General features: G+C 44.2%; 1 protein-coding gene and 1 non-coding gene across 2 annotated transcripts in view; one reads left to right on the top strand and one right to left on the bottom strand.

The window, feature by feature from the left end:
* Positions 1–274: 274 nt before the first annotated feature.
* The window catches only part of SMPDL3B (sphingomyelin phosphodiesterase acid like 3B), a 152734-nt gene continuing 133836 nt past the window's right edge, over positions 275–19172 (bottom strand). The window contains exons 6-8 of the mRNA XM_086957490.1: positions 12963–13143; positions 2795–2928; positions 275–767 (exon numbers count right to left, since the gene is read on the bottom strand). Of these exons, the coding sequence (XP_086813616.1) occupies positions 408–767; positions 2795–2928; positions 12963–13143 (675 nt within the window). The 3' untranslated portion in view covers positions 275–407. The remainder of the gene's footprint in view (positions 768–2794; positions 2929–12962; positions 13144–19172) is intronic.
* Positions 9574–9647, top strand: TRNAT-AGU (transfer RNA threonine (anticodon AGU)). The gene has a single exon. It is a non-coding gene; the product is annotated as a tRNA-Thr (tRNA).

The following is a 19172-nucleotide window of genomic DNA, read 5'->3' as shown; positions in this document are numbered from 1 at the left end:
TAGGAAAGATTAACAATCGGTAGAAATGACGAAAAATAGGTCTCTGTGAGGATGTCCGCACTATTCACTTCCTTTGAGGTATGTGTTTCAAGGTATTTGTTTTATGTTACACTGCTCACAATTGTGGTTCTGTGTTACACTGTCCAGAATATATTCCCTCAGATTGCATGTTTTTGGAATTCCAATTGCTAGAGAGCTTTCTAACCTGCCTAACATGCCAGCAATCTGCTATAAAAATGTCAAAAAATTATCTCCTAGCAACTCAAGCCTTTGCTTTAATTTTTATTATATTTAAGTTCACATTAGTATTCTTCTACCTTCAGTAAACATGGAGACAGAAGGTACAATTGTTTTTAATTCATAATAATTTAACATATGTACAAAGCTACACACAGCAAACTGGCCACTTACAGTCCGAAGAAAAGTAATGTTATGGTGATTAACAGTGGCAACTGCAGTGAAATCCTGGAAGAGGCGCTTTCTGTTCTTAGGCATTTGTCGTAATTTTCAAAATCGACTTCCCTAATGGCGCACACATGATCAATTCTGCAGTTGTGATCACAGTCTTCTAGGTCGTAATTAACAGAGTTGTACTCATAGTACTTCTGCAAGTAACACTTGTTAGTAGATATTTTATCCAGAACTGCTTGCATGGATTCCACAGAGCCATCAGGGACTTGGAAGGCTTCGGTCAAGCGATATTCCTTCTCCCATCGTGGAGCCTCCAGGTTGGAATAGGTTAAATTCAAGTAGTAGGTCACCATGTCCTAGAGAGAAAAACAAATTCATGGGATAAGCAGTTTCCACTAAATACAGTACTTATTTTAGCATTTGATTTCTTCAGTCAGACATGTCTTCAATGTAAGACAGCCAGATAGGTATCCTCTGATGTACGGCAGGGAAGGTTGGAGGATTACAACACCACTCCCCGATAGATTAGGGGGCATATTATCAAGGGTGTTTATCTCCGCTTTTTTGGCTTTAAAAGCCAAGAAAGCGGAGATAAAATTATCTCCCTATTACCTAGCTGTCGCTAACACCAGTTAGCGACAGCTAGTAGGAGATAGCGACCATCTTGGGCCCCACTTTGCATGTCAGTGATATGTATTACTAATGACATGCAAAGTGGGCGTGCCAAGATGTTAGCGACTGAAAACAGTTGCTAACATCGCTATCTCCTATTACCAACTTTTGGAGATATTCGCGCTAAGCGTGAATATCTCCAAAAGCTCACACCTGCCCTGAGCAGTTCTTAGCCATGTTATCCAATGGGAGGTGGATAACATGGCTAAAAGCATTAGCTCGGTAATGCATGAATATCGCTGACTTTTCAGCGATATTCATGCATTGCGGCGATTTTTATCGCCTTTGCGATAAACCTTGGTAATACCAAGGTTTATTTGCGGTAAAAATCGCCGCAGCTCAGCGGTAAATATTTGTCTCTAACCAAGCAATAGCGATAATTATCGCTATTGCTTGGTAATATGCCCCAAAGTTTCTACTTGATAGTAAGTCTGGGATGTCCTTTCAGCTATCCGTCTATAGGACCATGCGTGTGTGTGGTATTGGCATAGTAATCACGTGAATTTACCTTTAGGCTGGGGTGGTTGTGCTGACAAGGTAGATCATTCTTAGCATTACTATATTTGCTCTGGGGGTGCAAGTGTCTGATTAGATGAATGGTCTCTCTTGATTATTGTAACCCATAAACCCCGCTAAAGCCTGAACCAGTGTTTCCCATTTTTGGTTCGAGCCACGAAATGCTGCCGGTTCCCAGGGTGAGATTTAAAAAGAAAAACAAAAGTTCTGCTTCAGTAGAAACTTTGCGTTTATGTTAATACTTGTGAAGGCTTTATGCTCCTGTGCTTGTGAGTTCATCCATGCATATGCTTGTTGTTGTGAAACCTGTTAGACGTGACAGGTTCAGCATACTTTTGTATTCTAAATTTAAAATCATCAAGGTTCGGTATAAGAGGACTCCTGCCCTCTTTTTGTGTACCATCTATTGTAAAAGAATATGCACGTATTTATGACACAATTCTTTTTGTTAGTGGTTTATCAAACACATACTCCTGCCTCCAAATATAGCCTGGCAGTTTCATACATTTGCTGGGACTCTGGAAGAAGTACTTTGTCCTTCAGTTGGCTTCAAAGACAAGCTCTACTATGTCATCTGAGGGGGAAATGCTGTGCTGAGATCAAGAGTCACATTACCCTTGAAGCTGCAATCAAAACATTTGGCCCATGAAAATGTAAACGTTGGGGTGACCTGAATTGAATATGAGATTGACTGATTCTGATGCAGAGAGCTGCCCCGGACATAAAGTCAAAGAGGTCATGTTTCAGTATGCCTGTTCTATGTGCTTTCCTTTATCATTTCTTTATTGCCTTACCCTGATCTTTCGTTTGCCTCATACCCTTGTCAATTGGTTTCCTGGTTGATCTGTTTGTTCAACAATCGCCTTACTATCAGTCTTTGAATCTGCTATTTTCTTGTGGATCATTTGATCTACAGCATTGTCCTGTGGCTGTTTTCTATTTGTGAATACCACTGAGTCATCTCCATTGGACGTCCCATGACAATCATCACCCATTCACAAAAGAGCTTGCGTCTCATACTCATACCCCGCCAGAGTACTAATATACGGGGTAGCAGAGTCTGGAATAAGGCTGCCACTCACATCCGTAACACCTGGCACTACTCTAGTACAATTTAGTGTAATATTCCATTTATGCCTGAGCTCAGATTGAGTAAAATAACATGATGATTTGGGCTCTTGAAGACTTCTCATACCTTCACTTGCAGAGTGCCTCTGTCGTAATCAAAGACGCGAATCCCAGGATTATTTGCTCCATTACTCACTCCAGGTAGAGTGGTTTTCCAAGGAGTTATTCCAGGTGCAATAAACATGCTGCTAACTGGTGAACCTGTGCACAAAAAAACAAGTCTGAAGGTAAATAGTTGGTTGTAACTGGGACTTACCTCTGCAGTGTCACATCAACGACAGAACTATCCAATTAATCCCAGGAGTCTGGGTCAAGAACACATAAATGCAACACCTACCCCTCAAAGTAACTTAAAGCCCAATGATTAAATAATTCATAAATCACAATTCTTCATTAATACAGAACGGTTATTTTAATTCTAGGCTTTGTAAAGCCTCAAGTAATCGAAGACCGTAGATGTAGATTTTTTATAGTTTAGGGATTTGCGTGGCAGTTCTCACGTTTTGGGGTAAGTTAGTTGTTGGAATAGGGGTGAGTCTTTGTAGCACAAGCATTGAATGCACACTGCATGAAGCATATATGTGTATTCTCTGTGTATCTGTACTGGCAGGTTGATGTATTGGGAACCGAGATTCTGGTGCATATGAATTCGTATTATTTGGAGTGATCTATGATCTTTTAACACCTTTTGGCCGTGTATGTCAGTATGTATTGGAATGTGATTAATGAGCAACTGATTTATTTGAATGCCCATTTTAATGAAACAAAAATCATATCACAGAAATAAATGTAATTGCAGGTAGAATGATAATGGGAAGGACTGGGTCAACATTACCCCTAGAGAAATGGCATCTGTTAGGTTTGAAGGGAGGGTGATCTAAGGTCAAAGTCAAGATTACAGTTAGGTTACGTTCAGGAGTCCGGAGAGGAAGATGTAAGCTGTGTGCACACATCTTTACTTTATGAACATAAAGCCATAAATTCAACTTATTGTGACAGTGAAGAGAAACAAAGGAACATGCAAATGGCATTAGTGAATATCACTGAGACTTTATATCAGGCTGAGATGCAGCCCAACTAATTAACAGTGGTTGAGAATAATTCAAGCTATCCACCCATCACGTTTTTTGACTTCAGTTCGACGGGTATGCGGATATGTAGTGCCCGTGCACACTGTGCCACTGGAGCCAAGCTGCACCTTTCTGAAATGCCCCCAACTAAGGCAAAATCAGTCTTAGGTTGCTCGTGTTCTGGTTCAGACAGGACCTGGCTTGGCAGTTTGGGCTGGTCTATTCCAAATAGAGTAGGACTAAAGCTGATTTGCCTAAAACTGTCTAATCTGAAGTGGTGTGGAGGGCAAACAAACAATGGACTGGTGTGTGGCTTGAGTAATTACCAGTGGCTAAGATTAATTCAACGATTCTACAATAACTTTTTAGATAACAGACTGAAGCATCCAAAAAGCATGCATGTCCTAAACAAAAGTAACATAAATAACAAATCAAAATGCTTTTGTGTCAGCAAAGTAACGATACAAAAGAACACACATGAGCTCTCAATTATAAGCTGCATCTCATGAGGCATTTGCAGTCTAACAAAAGGACTGCTGGATGCCCCATCACCAAAATCCACAAAGGGGACACTGTTTTCATGTATGAAATGCCAATACCTCGATGAACAGCTCACCCAAGGAAACCATGAAAAACATGTGAAAGCCAATGGCTGACCCAAACTCTACTCTCTCTCTGTGTGCCTCTGAACTATTACACTTTTTTTATAAAGAATCAGTTACATGACATCACTCACAGCTAAAGCATACCGCGAATTTATGATAGGCAGGTCCTTTGAATAAACGTTCTATCAGAACAGATATAGGGGATAGGATACATTCAAGTTACATCGTGTGCAATATTTACAGCTCAGGGAAACCTTCTATATGTACCCTAACCTACATATGCGGGAGGGTACAATAAACAGCGATTCTTCCAAACTTTATTAAGTAATCCGACCGACTTGCAAACTACCTGTAAGTATACTTTGACTAGGAATCAAGTTATTTTTACACACCTGGTTCTCTTGCAGATAGATAACACTATATTATTTTTTGTGTGAATAATTAAAATCATTACAATGGAGTTCCTAGATAGATGTCTGGCAAGCAAAGTACAGAATTGACCGCTGGCAAATAAAAGGTTGAAAGGGCATGCATAACAAATTACAGTTACAACAGTTAAAAAAGAAAGGGCATTAGCAGCAAACAAGTGAGGGCTGATAGGGCAAACATAAAAATAGCAGTTAAAAAAACAACAAGGGGAAGGGAAGGAGAACCCTTTCTATCCGCTGTCTAGAATGCTCCCTTTACCCCCAATCTACATCCTAACCAAGTTAAACTGTATTAAATTAAGGTGCTTTCAAAGGCATAAAGTGCTAATTTTATCTCAAAAATTAGTTCCACGGATAAACACACAACAAGACTAGGTATTTAAAGAATGCAGTGTTTTGAGGCCGGCGAAAGAAAATGAGGTTTCTAGCTCTTCCTTGGGTCGAGCAGTTCTGGAGGTATGTATATAAGGTATGGTGCATTAAAGCTTTCATTTTTTTTTTTACAACAAATTTTATTGAGATTTTGCAACCAACGGGGCCAACCCCCCACAAGCAATATTCATACAAATCATAGATTATAGGTACATAAACTGCTGGTGTGGGTAGCATTTGAGGATCTGTACAACTTTCGAGCCAACAACCCCCCCTCCCGCCTCCCTTGCACCACACTTCCCAAATGGAACACTATGTATGCGTATAAATGTACAGGCATAGCCCCACGCTGGCCAATCCGCGAATTAGATTGGAGAGTCATTAATGATGAGTCTGTCGATAGGGTCTGGATTTACTGACGTTGGAAAGATGGAAAGGTCAATGCCCCGATATTCGGCCCACTTGGTCCAGATCTTCCCATGCTTTTGCGGGCAACCCCGAGCCTGAAACACCGCCACTTAATGCTTTCGTTTTTAGTAGACTATTAAGGATTCAGAATCTAGTGCAACAACAGGTGGGGCTAGGACAGTTTTTATGAATTTCAGAAATCGGGCTTCTAGCTGCAACAAATCGCTTCTCAGGCAAGCTTCCACGGCGACTTAGCAAGTTCTGACATTTAAGGGACACCATATTAGTCACAGACAGAATTTGTACATCTTTCAAGGCTCCTCTCCCGATCCTCCATGCAGCTGACTCCCACCCTAGGCTTCCCCCTCGACATCCAGATCATAATAGTTTATCCATGGAGCCCATATCTTCCGGTACTTCCTAGGGCAGCCCCGGGCCTTGCATGTCACTTGTTCCCCAACCATATACAAATCAAGGTTTGCCCTCCATTCGTTAAGTGTAGGTATATGCGGGCCCCCCAGTATTTAGCGACACCCCGCTTGGCTACCACCCAACCCCAAGTTGCCTAATACCAGCAGTTTAATCAACTTGAGACACCAGGAGGCACTTGATCAAATCTCTCGTGCCTCCACTACATCCAGGGCAAGGTTTACGCACTTTTACCAGCTTGTCCGGGTTTCTTTTTTATTACTTCCCATATTATGTTTTTTAATGTATTTTTCTTCACCTGCTTAACTTTAAGGCTGTAAGCTAAAAACTTTGACTTCAATATCCCGGACTGTGAAGATAGGCAAAACTCTTGTCGCATGTGGGTGTGTGATATACAATTAGGAAGGGAACAAACTCTTCAATAGCAGGTAGACTGTGCCCTGTCTAGCCAATTGGCCATTTTGTCTCTCAATGTCATTTCACCATACGCGATGGTGGTAAGTAATTTGCAGCCCATCACCTCTAAAAGGGGCCGCAGGTCGGGGTTCACTAGTGATTTCCGCAACTTGAGAAAGTCCCATACCAGGGAGTTTGCTGCCGCCTGCTGGGTGTGATTGTGCGGTGCCATGCAGCCCCTACGATCCAACCATACTCCAAAGTATTTGTATGCATCAACAACTTTGACGGCACTCCCCTTGATGAACCATGCCCCCTATTTTAGGTTTTGACCTGGCCGTAGCACCTGCGAAGCAGGTGCTCCGCCCAGGGTGAAATCTTCTGATCCTACACTATGGGGCTTAGTTCCGCCTCTGTCTACCATTGGCTAGCTCCATAAATGGAGGCTAGCCATTGGAAGAGACTGGCTATCAATCACGCTTTCCCCGTGAAAACGCGATTCGGGGGCGTTTCCGTGTCTTTTTTTAAGTCCCGCCCTCTCCTCTTCCCATTGGCTGGAATTTTACCTTCCAGCCAATGGGAAGGGGAGCGGGCGAAAAACACGCCCCCGAATCTGCCGGCCAGGACACCCCCGTGATGTCATTCCCCAGACCACGCTGTGATTGGCTGCCGGCCCGGGACCCGACTTGTTTACTCAGGTGTGATACCAAAGCCGTTCATTCATAGTTTGCTTTAAAAGTAAGTGTTCGCGCATACAGGGGAGATGGGACAACTAGAAATCACTAGGCGAAGCAATGTTAAAAATAAATTGTGTTTTTTACAAGGAAATATCCCCTTATTTGCTTTATTAACGAACTCCTCAATCCCATAGGAACAAATAAGACCAAAATATATTTTAAATACCCGTAAGCTTAGAAAAATATACGCATATTACATTGCCATGAAGCAGATGTGACTTGCAACTGCACACCTCCCATTTTGAATACTTTTTCGACAACTGGGGAAACCTGTTCTTCTCTCTGTGCATGCTGATAAGGAGTCCAGTGCCTGCAGCTGAAGAAGGTGGTGACTGCGTAATGTCACTCCGGCACAGCTCAGACTCCCTTTGTTTACTTATGCAGAAAGGCTTCCCCTGTCAGCAGTCGAGATTTTGCCTGGCTCCCTGCAAGTTTGTTGTTACAAAGGCCAGGCTTTGTTCCTGTCCCAGCTATTTCACATGGCAGTGGCTAGCATCCGGCTCTTAACACACCACTTTGGAGGGTGGCTGGGCCCCAAGTATTCCACTAGCGCTGTGTGTGCATGTGTGTTCTCGAAACCGTCAGTTCTATTTGCCTTTGCAGCCAAACGTCGCAGCGGCAGCTGGTCTGCGGCCCTCGGAGCTATTCTGTCTAGGTCAGCACTGAGGAATGGGGCAGCTGTGCCAGGAGTGCTGGCTGGCGCTCCGAGAGCTTCTGAGCGGGCTGAGTGAACTGTGCTCGAGCTGGGCCTACAAGGTGCGCGAGCTGCTGGCGCGGCTCTGCGAGTGCTGCTGCCCAGGGCAGGGCGCTCGCGCCCGGAGCGGGAGTCTCCATAGGTCGGCGTTGCAGAAGCACGAGAAGAGGGCGGCGCAAGAATTCCTGCAACACTTGGAGAACGGTGAGGGAACGGCTATGACTGTTGAAACATGGGAAATGCGCGTGGAGTGAGCAGGGAAGGTTGGGAGGTGAAGCTTGGAATCGCGTTAGGGTGGGTTGGTGGGCCAGCCCTGGCTTACTCGTTCAATGCTGTACATTTGTACAACTTAAACTGTAGTTCGGGGGCGGTCTGTTGGGGGCATGGGGTAACCGGAGCAAGGCTAGTATGAGGCACTGCCAATTTTTGTGTTTAAATATTTGTTATTTTCAGTTTTACAGTGTACCTTTGTGTGGCGCTTCCATGTTGTATGAGTGGCATTTTATTGTAAGCTAAACGAATGTCTGCTGCTGTGTCATTTATTAATGCCAATTTTTTACTAGAAAAATCTAAAAAGTGACGTAAATATGTGTTCTCTTGAGTCCTTTGATCCTTGTTTTTTTAAGCTTTCTTTTCCCCATTTTGTAAGTGTTGTTTTCAGGGGTGGGTTGCGATGTCCAGCTGTCCGTTCCCGCCCCCCCTCCCGCTGTCCGCGTGCCCGTTCCTGCCCCCCCTCCCGCTGTCCGTGTGCCAGTTCTGCCCCCCCTCCCGCTGTTCGTCTTCCCGCCCCCCAACCCCCCTCCCGCTGTCCGTGTGCCCGTAGGTGCTTGTCTTTTGTATGTATCTACATTAAAAAAAAGCTATGCACAGTGCAGGACGTTTTAAAGTGGCACGCTAAAGTGAGGACTGTTGTTTATGCTGGTAAATAACCGTGTGATGTGGTGCCTGGTGTTTAACAATGATTGTAATTGGTGCACCGTGGATGCTTCAATCGTTACCACCAGCCTCGTTAGTGTTTTAATGGGGCTCTCATTCTGCACTTCTAAATCCCACCTTTATTTCCGAGACTGGCGGGTTCCTCGGCTGTACCGGGAAAACTGAAACGTGTTCTTTGGTGAGAAAGTGACGCCTGCAACGCAACTGGTACTCAAGTTAAGCGCTCTGATGCCTTCGGGACGAGTTCACGCTATGTAAAACTGCAAAAAAATTCCTGTCAATTTCATTTTAGGAGACGAAGACAAGGTATCGAATAAAACAACCAAAACACTTTTGTATCTTTGTGCATTCACCGGGGCTTTGCAGATAGAGCATATGGTATGTAGTGATCTCTGTACAGCACAGGGGGAGGGGGGCGTCTGATGGCCACGAGAGGTTACGTAGACATTCATATACGTGGCTCGTACGTATTAGTGACCTTTATAGTATTTCCCTTTTTATTACATTTGTACCTTTCTCTATGTCAAGCACTTTGTCTGCCAGTGCATGGTGTTCATGCTTCAAAATATTACTAATGGATACAAATATGAATCTGTACCGACATAAACTTTTCATGAGTATTGTAGTTTTTCCATTCCTGTATCAGGTTTTCCTCTCCATCTTCTTGTTGGGAACAGGTGAAAAATATGAAAACTTTCAAGAACTGAAAGCGCAGCACCGGACAGTTCTAAACAGAAAGAGGCGAGAGTGGAAATGCTGGCTTGCACAGGTGGCGCTGTGGCTTAGTTGGTTAAAGCGCCTGTCTAGTAAACAGGAGATCCTGAGTTCGAATCTCAGCAGTGCCTTACTTTTTTTCCAGACAATCTATAGAAAACTAATTAACTAAAAACCTCACGAATTATATCAAATTCACGCTGTTTCTATTAAAATTGTGCGGTACACGATAATTCTCCCTCGGACATAAATAAACGATTTGATCTTAAATTCTCCATGCACTTGATCCGTGTTGCCTATGGCAGCAATTAGGTTTAAGTGGGCACAAGTAGGGGTGATGCTGCTATCTGTATCAAAAGCGTCTGTTTCATAGGCACCAACATGTCTTAGATAATGGGGTATTTTATTGCTTAATACGTTCTAAGTGTGCACAACACCATATGCACTTAAACGACTGTAAATAATTTAAAAGTAGTGGCCCAAGAAGCGATTTTGACCTACGGCTGGATTATAACTAGCTGCATTTTACTGACGTCACCATCTGCACTAGAAGCGTCCATTCTAGATGCTTTGCTCAGTTTCGAAATGGGCCCTTCCTACGCCTCAATAAATTACAAGTTTGCACTGCACCATATGCACTTTAACGGCTGGGTGACAGCAGATGTTCTAATCGACTCACAAATTAATTTAGTTTATGGCAGACAATATTTCGCCAAATGCGATGCAGCGCGCGCAATGAAATGTGTTTTATTTATTTATTTATTTGTATACTTACCTGCGTTCGGCCATAATCTGTAGTTTATGAACCCCCACCCTGCCCATCCCCCGCTCTGCTTCACGGCCCGGCAGCACTCCCTCCAGGAGCTGCTACTGCTGTGTGTCCTTCTGTTAATGTTGAGCACATCACAGGTCTTTGTGGCTAGGTGTGTGCTTTATAAATAGTCAGTCAGTCAGTCAATTTTCTTTATTCGATTATTTAAAATCATAAAAGAGCAAGCATTTTACATATCCTGGTTACAATACATTTCATTGAAGCACAAAGACAATTTAACAAATCTGAGACATTCAATCAATATTATAAAACAGATGAGCCGCGATGCAACGTACATAAATATCTAAAAAAGCTAAAAAAGAAGGGTTTATTAAGCACAATTCATTTAAAAAATGAGGAAGAGAGGAAATTCATTTGTCAAAGATAAAGTGCCTGTGCCTTGTGCGGTGCTTATTTTTACGTGCACCTGCAACCAGAAAACTAGCCACTGAAAAAGCTACATTTACATTGGGGAGGAGCTGCAAGAACAACAGGGCTGGTTTAACCTGGATAAAGCCCTGGTGGCGTAAAATAGGGAGCAGATAACTTTTCCTGAGCTCAGTGTAATGTCCGCAGAACATAATAAAGTGCATCGTGTCCTGTGTCGAAAAATGATCACAGTCGCATGGATCGGCATCCTCGGGTCGCGACCAAGATTTGAAGTTGCCCAGTACAAAATGAATTAAATCAAAGCGAAATCTCGTTAAGAGAAAGCGATGATAGGAATTTGTGGTAAAGAGGAGATAAGGTTCCATTCCTGGGGCTAAGGAGAGCGTGCAATGTTTCCTTACCATAGTCTTTTTTAGCTCTGCTTCTTCCCTTTCCATGGCGTATAAATTTGTCAGGGTGTTTTTGACTAGTTTTATATCGCCATAGGTTATTCCTTCTGGAGAACAAAAAAGCTCCGGACGACCTGCTAGGGTAAGCTGCATTTTAACGTATCTCAACCAGGGAATGTGGAGGGCTCTATCCAGGGCTAAACAATCTTTTAGGATGGTATGATTTAAAGTTAGCTCCTGATTGAGCCATATTTTTATCCAACCAATCACTGGAGCTAGTTTTAATAAATCTGAGATATAACCCACACCTAGCTCTGTATGTATTGCAAAGGTCGAAGTTGATTGGGGGACAGAGAGCAAGGATCTCAAAAATTTATTCTCTACGGTCTGTATTTTAGCTGGGCAGGTATATCCCCAGATTACCGAGCCATACTGGGCAACTGACAGACATTTGGAGATATAAACTTTAATGATGCTTTCCATTGGACGAGCACCCAGCTTTTTGGCAAAACCCAGCAGCCCTGCGGCCGCTCTAGCGACAGCGCTACTTTTGGCCAAAAGCTGAGGGCCCCAAGTACCCCTGTCGTCAAAAATAACGCCTAAGTATGGGAAGGAGGAGACTCTCTTTACCTCCTTTCCTGCACAGGAGAAAGTTAGTGACTTTTTTTTCCTTCCTGCGGGGCCAGCAATCATTACATGTGATTTGTCTGTGTTAATTTTCATGTCCAAAGATGACATAAAAGTCCCGAAGGATGCAAGAAGTTTATTTAGCGCGACTCCGGAGCGTGCCAGGAGGACAGCGTCATCCGCGTACAGGAGTACAGGAATCTTTGTCTCCCCTGCACGCGGAATATCGCTGTGGGCTGTTATCATTACTGCCTCTAGGTCATTAATATATAAGATGAAGAGGAGGGGAGCAAGTATGCACCCTTGCCTAACCCCCCTCTCCGACTTAAAGTGACAGGTGCATCTTCCGTCCTGAGTAACTCTGACCGAGGTCAGAAGGTCCTTATGTAACTCGGCCAGGTAATTGACCAAGGGGGGGTCGAGACCCATGGCCAAGAGGATCCGCCACAGCTTCGACCTGTTGACCAGGTCAAAAGCCGATGACAGATCCATAAAGGCCATGTATAAAGACCCCTCCCTGCCGACCACATACTTATTTAGAATTAATTCCAAATTTAGGCACTGATCTAACGTTCCTCTCTTGGATCTAAAACCATATTGTGCATTAGATAAAATACCCCTACTTTCTAAAATAAGGGTCAGTCTTGATAATAGGACTCTGCCCATAATTTTTACACTAGAATCAATAAGGGAAATTGGCCTATAGCAAGCCGGGTCTGTCCTCTGACCCTTCTTAAAAATTGGCACTATAGTTGAGTTTGCCCAGCTGGAGGGGAAAATGAATTCCCGTGTTGCATTAAAAACATTGGTTAAAATTTTCGAGCTAAAATCAGGGGCACTCTTAAAAAAGTCTGCCGGAACCCCATCTGGTCCTGGTGCCTTTTTACAGAGTGTGTCGTTGATAGCTTTTTTCACCTCATCCTGAGTAAAAGGAGAGATGGGATTTGGCGCTAAGGAAAGAGGGAGTACCTGATCTATACTCGTATCATTGTGACGATAGATATTACTAAAATGTGTCACCCATTGCTCGTCTGGGATGGTACAATCCGCTCTTTGATGATCTAACCCTACAAAGTATGGGTGATTTATTACTGCCCAAAATTTAGCACTATCTTTCTGTGTCTCAGGCAGTAACAGGTTATTCCATAAATACAGGTAAAGTAAACATGAGGTCATTGTTGAAGTTCATTAAAAACATAAAAAGAAAAGTTTCAATCAAAAACCATCACCTGTACTGTTGTAAAACATCCGGAAGGTGTCGGTGTGGTGATGACCAAAGAACTGTCCAGCAATGACCTCGCTGTGTTGTTGGATGATTTTCACATAGCGCTGGTTGAAATGTGGCCGAAACCAAGGCTTACTTCGCTTCTTCTCAAAGACACCAGGAGGAACATGACCGACAATGTAAACCTGAAATTAAAAATGAAGGCTTGTTGAGAGAGAAAGCGATACACTTGAAAGAACATTTGTAATCAAGCCGTCTCTCTCCGCCCATGTTACATGTAAGCAAGCACTTCATTATCAGTAAAAGTACTCTGCTCAACCGTAGGGGATAAACCAAGGTGAGCGGAAAACAAAACTGCATTTCTTTATGTTTACCCCTCATTCGAAATACTATCTGTAACTTTTGATGTGCCACTCACTGCTATCATTGAGTGGTTGGTCTTAGATGTCCAAGGCAAGGCAGAAGACAGCCATACATAATTTATATGTGTCCATCCTTATGCCAAATTTGAGTTCATACGTATTATCGCCTGTTGCATCACCAGGCTTTAGGTAAGTGCAACCTGGCTATGACGCAGCATAGATGTGCACGATAGAAAGACCCTTCCTCAAACCCCTCCCAGACGTGCGAGAATCCACCAGTCCCTCCCGACCTTGCTCATGCACCCTTTTTATCCCCTCTCAGTAAACACAAGTTGAGTCTCTATTGGTACATAACAGCCACAGTTTATTCACAAACATGGAACATAAACACTGCATTTTTATAGCCATTCGACCACTCCATGAATTCAATACTTCATCACATCTGTGATCTTTATGAAACAGTCTGATTAATTGGTCTGCAATAACTATCATAGCACTTCCCACACAGCCCCCTGATTTACGGCCACTAAGCAGGTGTGAAAGGTCAAGTTATGGCCAGGGTGTTGCACCCTGCATTTGTAACCTTCTTTTCTTGACATGCCACTTCCTTCTGATTGGGGGGTTTGAACCATGCCGCCCATTCGTCTGCTTCCAATTTTACGAGTTTGCGGGGTTTACCCCTTCTGTGCCCTGTGGGACCCTGCCTCGGGAGGCGTTCTTTGCGGGTCCTTCAAGCGTCCTCTACAACAAAAGATTCCCTGCCTACCCTCAATGTCAAACATATTCGTCTAATCAACAGAGACATACATAGGGATGGCGATTGGTCCGGACATTGTGGCCAAATTCAACATTGTGGGATGATGCTGGTGTGCCTTTTGCATGTGCTAGGTTAGGGACAGGCAGGCACACCAGGCATTGTTTGGGACCAGTGACTTGCTTGGTTGTCTTCCATGTTTATGTATTTTTGAGATTTTTAAATCAAGTGCAAAACCACCCCAAAAGGTATCCTGGGGCTAAGGGTATTCACAGAAAGCACGTGAGATGGTAAGGAGAGCGCTCTAGTCTAAAAGATGAAGGTTTCATAACTATGGAAGAAGTGGTTCTCTGGTGATCTCATTTGGAGAGGCAGAATATTCCAGTATTTGGTGGTTAAGAATGAGAAAGAGCGGCCAGCTATGTGAGTAAGAGTGGTTTTAGGGAGGACCAGCAGGTATAGGCAACGGGATCTGAGCAGCGAGATGGAATGTAGTGATGAAACATTCAATGATGAAAAGAGGGACTGTGAAAGGCCATCTAAGCAGATTAGTCACTTTGAAAAACCCTGCGCTACATTATACCTGCAACAGGTAAAATGTATACAGGATGGGTATTCCGGTGCAGACAAGGCTTGTAGAAGTGTTGCAGTGAAATCTATGTTTATTGGGCATATACGGCCTGATTGTTTTGTTCCTTGTGCATATTCTGCCTAATTGTTTTCCCTACATTTTCTTCTCTTGCTGCCTCATTGTTACAGTTTTTCCTCGGTTTTGCCAGAATTTTCCCTCTGTTTGTGCTGTTCCCACCCTCCACACTCTCCCACTATATTTTTCCCTCTGTTTCTCTCTTTCCCTCCCACTTCCCATCTGCCCTGTCCCCTGCCATAGTGCCCCTCCCACCACCCAGTACCTACTTAAGCACATGCAGCAGGCGCTCGCAGGAGGCACGCTGCCAGCATGCCAAAGGCAAGCCTGTCTGCGCCCGTCTGTGCCTGGACCACGCTCAGTGCCAGGAACCCTGGTTCTTAACCTCCCAAAATTACTCCTTTTCTGAGCTCTGGACCCTAGACTCTCTAAGAACAACTGCTACTGCACATCGCCACGTTTGACGTTATAACCCTTCACGTGCTGGCACTGCCTCTTCTCCTGCAACACTGAAGCTCCTGCACGCACAACAAACACCACCAAGTTGATCATGACCACCCGGATCAACTTCATTGCCTCCTGCTCAACTCATGAGCTATCTGCAAACATTCCACTGAGATCTGGGACACCATCACCTTCCTCACCCTGTTGTCATTTTCAACACCAAGACCTGGCTCACACCCGCATTTGCACCCTACATCGCCTCAGCTACGCTAGAAAACTACAAGATAGCACTCCATGACCATATCAACAAACATGGAGGTAGAATCAGCATCATCCACAAGGAAACAAAACACTGTACCACCAGACAATGTCACACCTCAACTTCCAACTTCAAAACCACCATCAGTGGTAACCTCATCTACAGACCTTCAGGTCCTCGCCCAAGTTTCTGGGAGGCCATCCCTGAATTTATCTCACCACTTACCATTGACTCCAAATTCAAGATCTTCATCGGCTAACTAAACTCACCTCGACAACCTCAACAATTCCAACACCACCAACCTCCTCGAGAGCATGGACAACATCTGCCTCACCCAACTTGCCACCAACCCAACACACATCACTGGACACACACTCGACCCCATCTTCATGGCCAGCAAAAAAGTCAAGTATGGCCATGTCATCGAGCTCACCTGGACGATCCTTGCCATCATCCACTTCAGCATCTCAGGTTCCTGCAGTATCGCCTTCAAACCACCCAGCACTTCACAGCGCAGCTGGAACAAAGTACCAAAAAGCAAATGGTCCGACGCCCTCAACACCTCCCCCCACATGCTGCAACCAACCTAGAACAGGCTGTCAAGAACTTCTCCACCTGGATCACCGACTGGGCTGACATTCGCTTCCCAGGAACTTTGTGAATCCCTGGCTGACTTCTTACACAACAAGATCTCCAAAATCTACAGAAACTTCAAACCCCAAACCACCACCACCGACACCCTCAGCCTTCTCGCTCCTACGAATGATAAAACTGACCACCTGCTCACCACATGGGATTCGCACACCGCACATGACACCACAGCCATCATGAACTCCGGCCAGACAGGGGTGCTTATGGACCCCTGTCCCCATTACATCTTAAACCCTATTAGCAAGACAATCAGCGAGCTCACCACCATCTTCATTGCATCCATCACCAATGTCACCTTCCCAGAAGACTGGAAACATGCAGAATTGCTGACATTTTCCACCAAAGTCCTTGAAAAGACCATCAACTGCCAACTCACAGAAATCCAGTTTTTGCACTGGCCACAGCACTGAAACCACTCTCATCGTAGCCACAGACGACATCAGAAGCCCACATGAACAGGGAAAATGAGCAGCTCTGATCTGACTCGACCTCTCAGTGTGCGACACAGTATCTCACCACATTCTTATCAAAAGGCTTTCCCACATTGGAATTCAAGGAGACGCCCTCAAATGGATCGCCTCGGCCATTACCAGAAGAACCTAGAGAATCCTCCAACCACCCTTCACCTCGAAACTCAAAAACACCATCAGAGGCATCCCTCAAGATTGGTCTTAGCACTACTCCGTTCCACACCTACATAACTCCCTTGGCCAACGTCATCAGAGCATATGGACTAACATAATTTCGTATGCTGATGACACCCAGGCTCATCCTCTCGCTATCAGATGACCCCTCCGCCACGCTAACCAACTTCCGCAGGTGCATGGCATGCATCATCGACTGGATGAAAGACAATTAAATATGTTGCTTTTGTGTGTTTGGTTATATATGTGTTATAGTGGTTAGCAGTGTTTGGTTTGTATAGTTGGAGGTCTTTTTTAAGTCGGGCCTGCATTGGCAAGCGTAAATTCTCTTGCTTGCGAGAGATACTGTTTTCTATGGGAGGATTGGAGCCCGCCTGTTGCTCACCATTTGTGGGCTTCATTGTCACTCTCATTTGCTACCTTCTAAATGGGCACATGTGCCCGCTTCATTTCCTTTTCTTCCATTTGGAGCATGGACCAAGTACTGATTGCTTCATCTTGATTAGGGTCCTTCTATTGCTGGTGCTGTAATTAAGGCACTATTTTTCTTTTTAGCTAGTGTAGACATCCTTGTTGTTTCTTACCTCCCATCACCCACCCCTCTTGTTCTTGTTGCTTCTACCCTCCCACCCCCACCTCCCGTTGTCTGTTCCTTTTTTCCCACCCACCCTTCCTGTTGTCCTTATTGCTCCTTCCCACCCATCCCTCATTGTCCGGGTTGCTTCTTCCTTCCCACCTGAATGGCCCAGTTGTTAGTGTTGCCTCTTCCCTCCCACCCTACCATTGACCATGTTGCTTCTTAACCTCCCGTTGTCCATGTTGCTTTTTCTTTCCAAATACACACCTTCCTTTTACCTGTGTAGCTTTGGCGCTTCTCAAACACCCCCAACCCTCCTGTTGTCCATGTTACCTCTTACCTCTGACCCCTCCACCCTCCAATTGTCTTTGTTGCCCCCTCACCCGCTCCACATTCACCATAGGAAGAAATAAAAGTGTTATGAGTGGGCTAGTACTGGGAGTCAATAAAGTTGTGTTTGCAGAGAACCGCAAGTACATCCCCTAAAGAGGCACACCGATGTAGATCACAAAATGTGGTTCAATATTCGATTGAAAATGTTATTTATTTTCTTCAGTTTGATTTTCTCATATTTTCATTATTTAGACTGATATTAACAACGGAAACGGGAAAAACTTTTCACAGGCGGTAATATCACTTTCACATGCCCCAAACCCTCACAACAGCATCGAGCACTATATAATCTGTGACGACCCAGCCCCCACACCACTAGCACCAGTAAACTCCCCTATTCGTTAATAGACCACCCGTCCCCTGACATTCGTTTCCGTTTTCTTCCTCCTCAGCTCTCCGTGATCAAGGGCTCCCACGCCCGAAATGCATTGGAGTTAAAAGTTCATATGTTGACATTTACGAGCATACGTTGTCTTCTGATATGTTGTTAATATCAGTCTAAATAATGAAAATATGAGAAAATCAAACTGAAGAAAATAAATAACATTTTCAATCGAATATTGAACCACATTTTGTGATCTACATCGGTGTGCCTCTTTAGGGGATGTACTTGTGGTTCTCTGCAAACACAACTTTATTGATATCCATAGGTGTTTAGACGGACAACACCACCCTTTGAGAGCACCCAGAACCTTGGAGCTTCCTTCTTTAACCCATCAAACTACACAGTTGTGCACCCTCCCACCACTATTGCTAGTACTGGGAGTGTCACAGTGATATTTTTAGCATCCTGTTCCTTCGTCACAGCACTCTTTTAATAACTTTTAGCCACGCTGCACAGCTGCCATTCTCCTCTACAACATTGGTAAAACACATTGGCAAAGCCAATGGCTCTCTCATAGATGAGATCTATTGGCTTCGCCAGTGCTTGTTAACAATTTGGGAACATGCCATTTGGGAAAGCTGGTACGTGCATCATCCAGATTGAAGCATCTGTCTGGGGTAATTGACAATGTGGAGTGAAAAACTAGACTGGCTCTGGGGCGTTAAGTGGGTGTTCGTTTAGTGTATTTTGTTGTAGAGGAGTTGTACATTGTTTGTATACCGTGGGCTGTTGTACTCAACTATGTGACAACTCTAAGCTATGCTAAATGTGCAGTGTTCAGCTGGCTGCTATTTTCTAGTGAAAGGTTGTGGGGAAAGCGAGATCCAAAGTAAAGTTACAGCTGGCCTGCAGCACATTCAACTGTGCAGCACCATCTAGTGTGCTCTACTATGTGTGGCTTTTATTATTATGATGTAATATCTTAGAGGTTTGAATCAGTGTGCAGAGAACACTGTCTGAGGTACAGTCTTGAATGCTTGTGTGTTGTTGCTTGTAGGGGATTAATGTTGTGAGCACAATGACATCCCAGGTGCATTGTGTATTTGCACCATGCAGGACACGTGAGAGGTGAAATGTCTACTGTTTCCCTTTGGATGTA

This window comes from Lissotriton vulgaris, chromosome 2_1, assembly GCF_964263255.1.
Source record: "Lissotriton vulgaris chromosome 2_1, aLisVul1.2, whole genome shotgun sequence".
Lineage (NCBI taxonomy): Eukaryota > Metazoa > Chordata > Amphibia > Caudata > Salamandridae > Lissotriton > Lissotriton vulgaris.
Note: the sequence above shows the minus strand (reverse complement) of the source record. Positions and strands in the feature narration are given on the sequence as shown.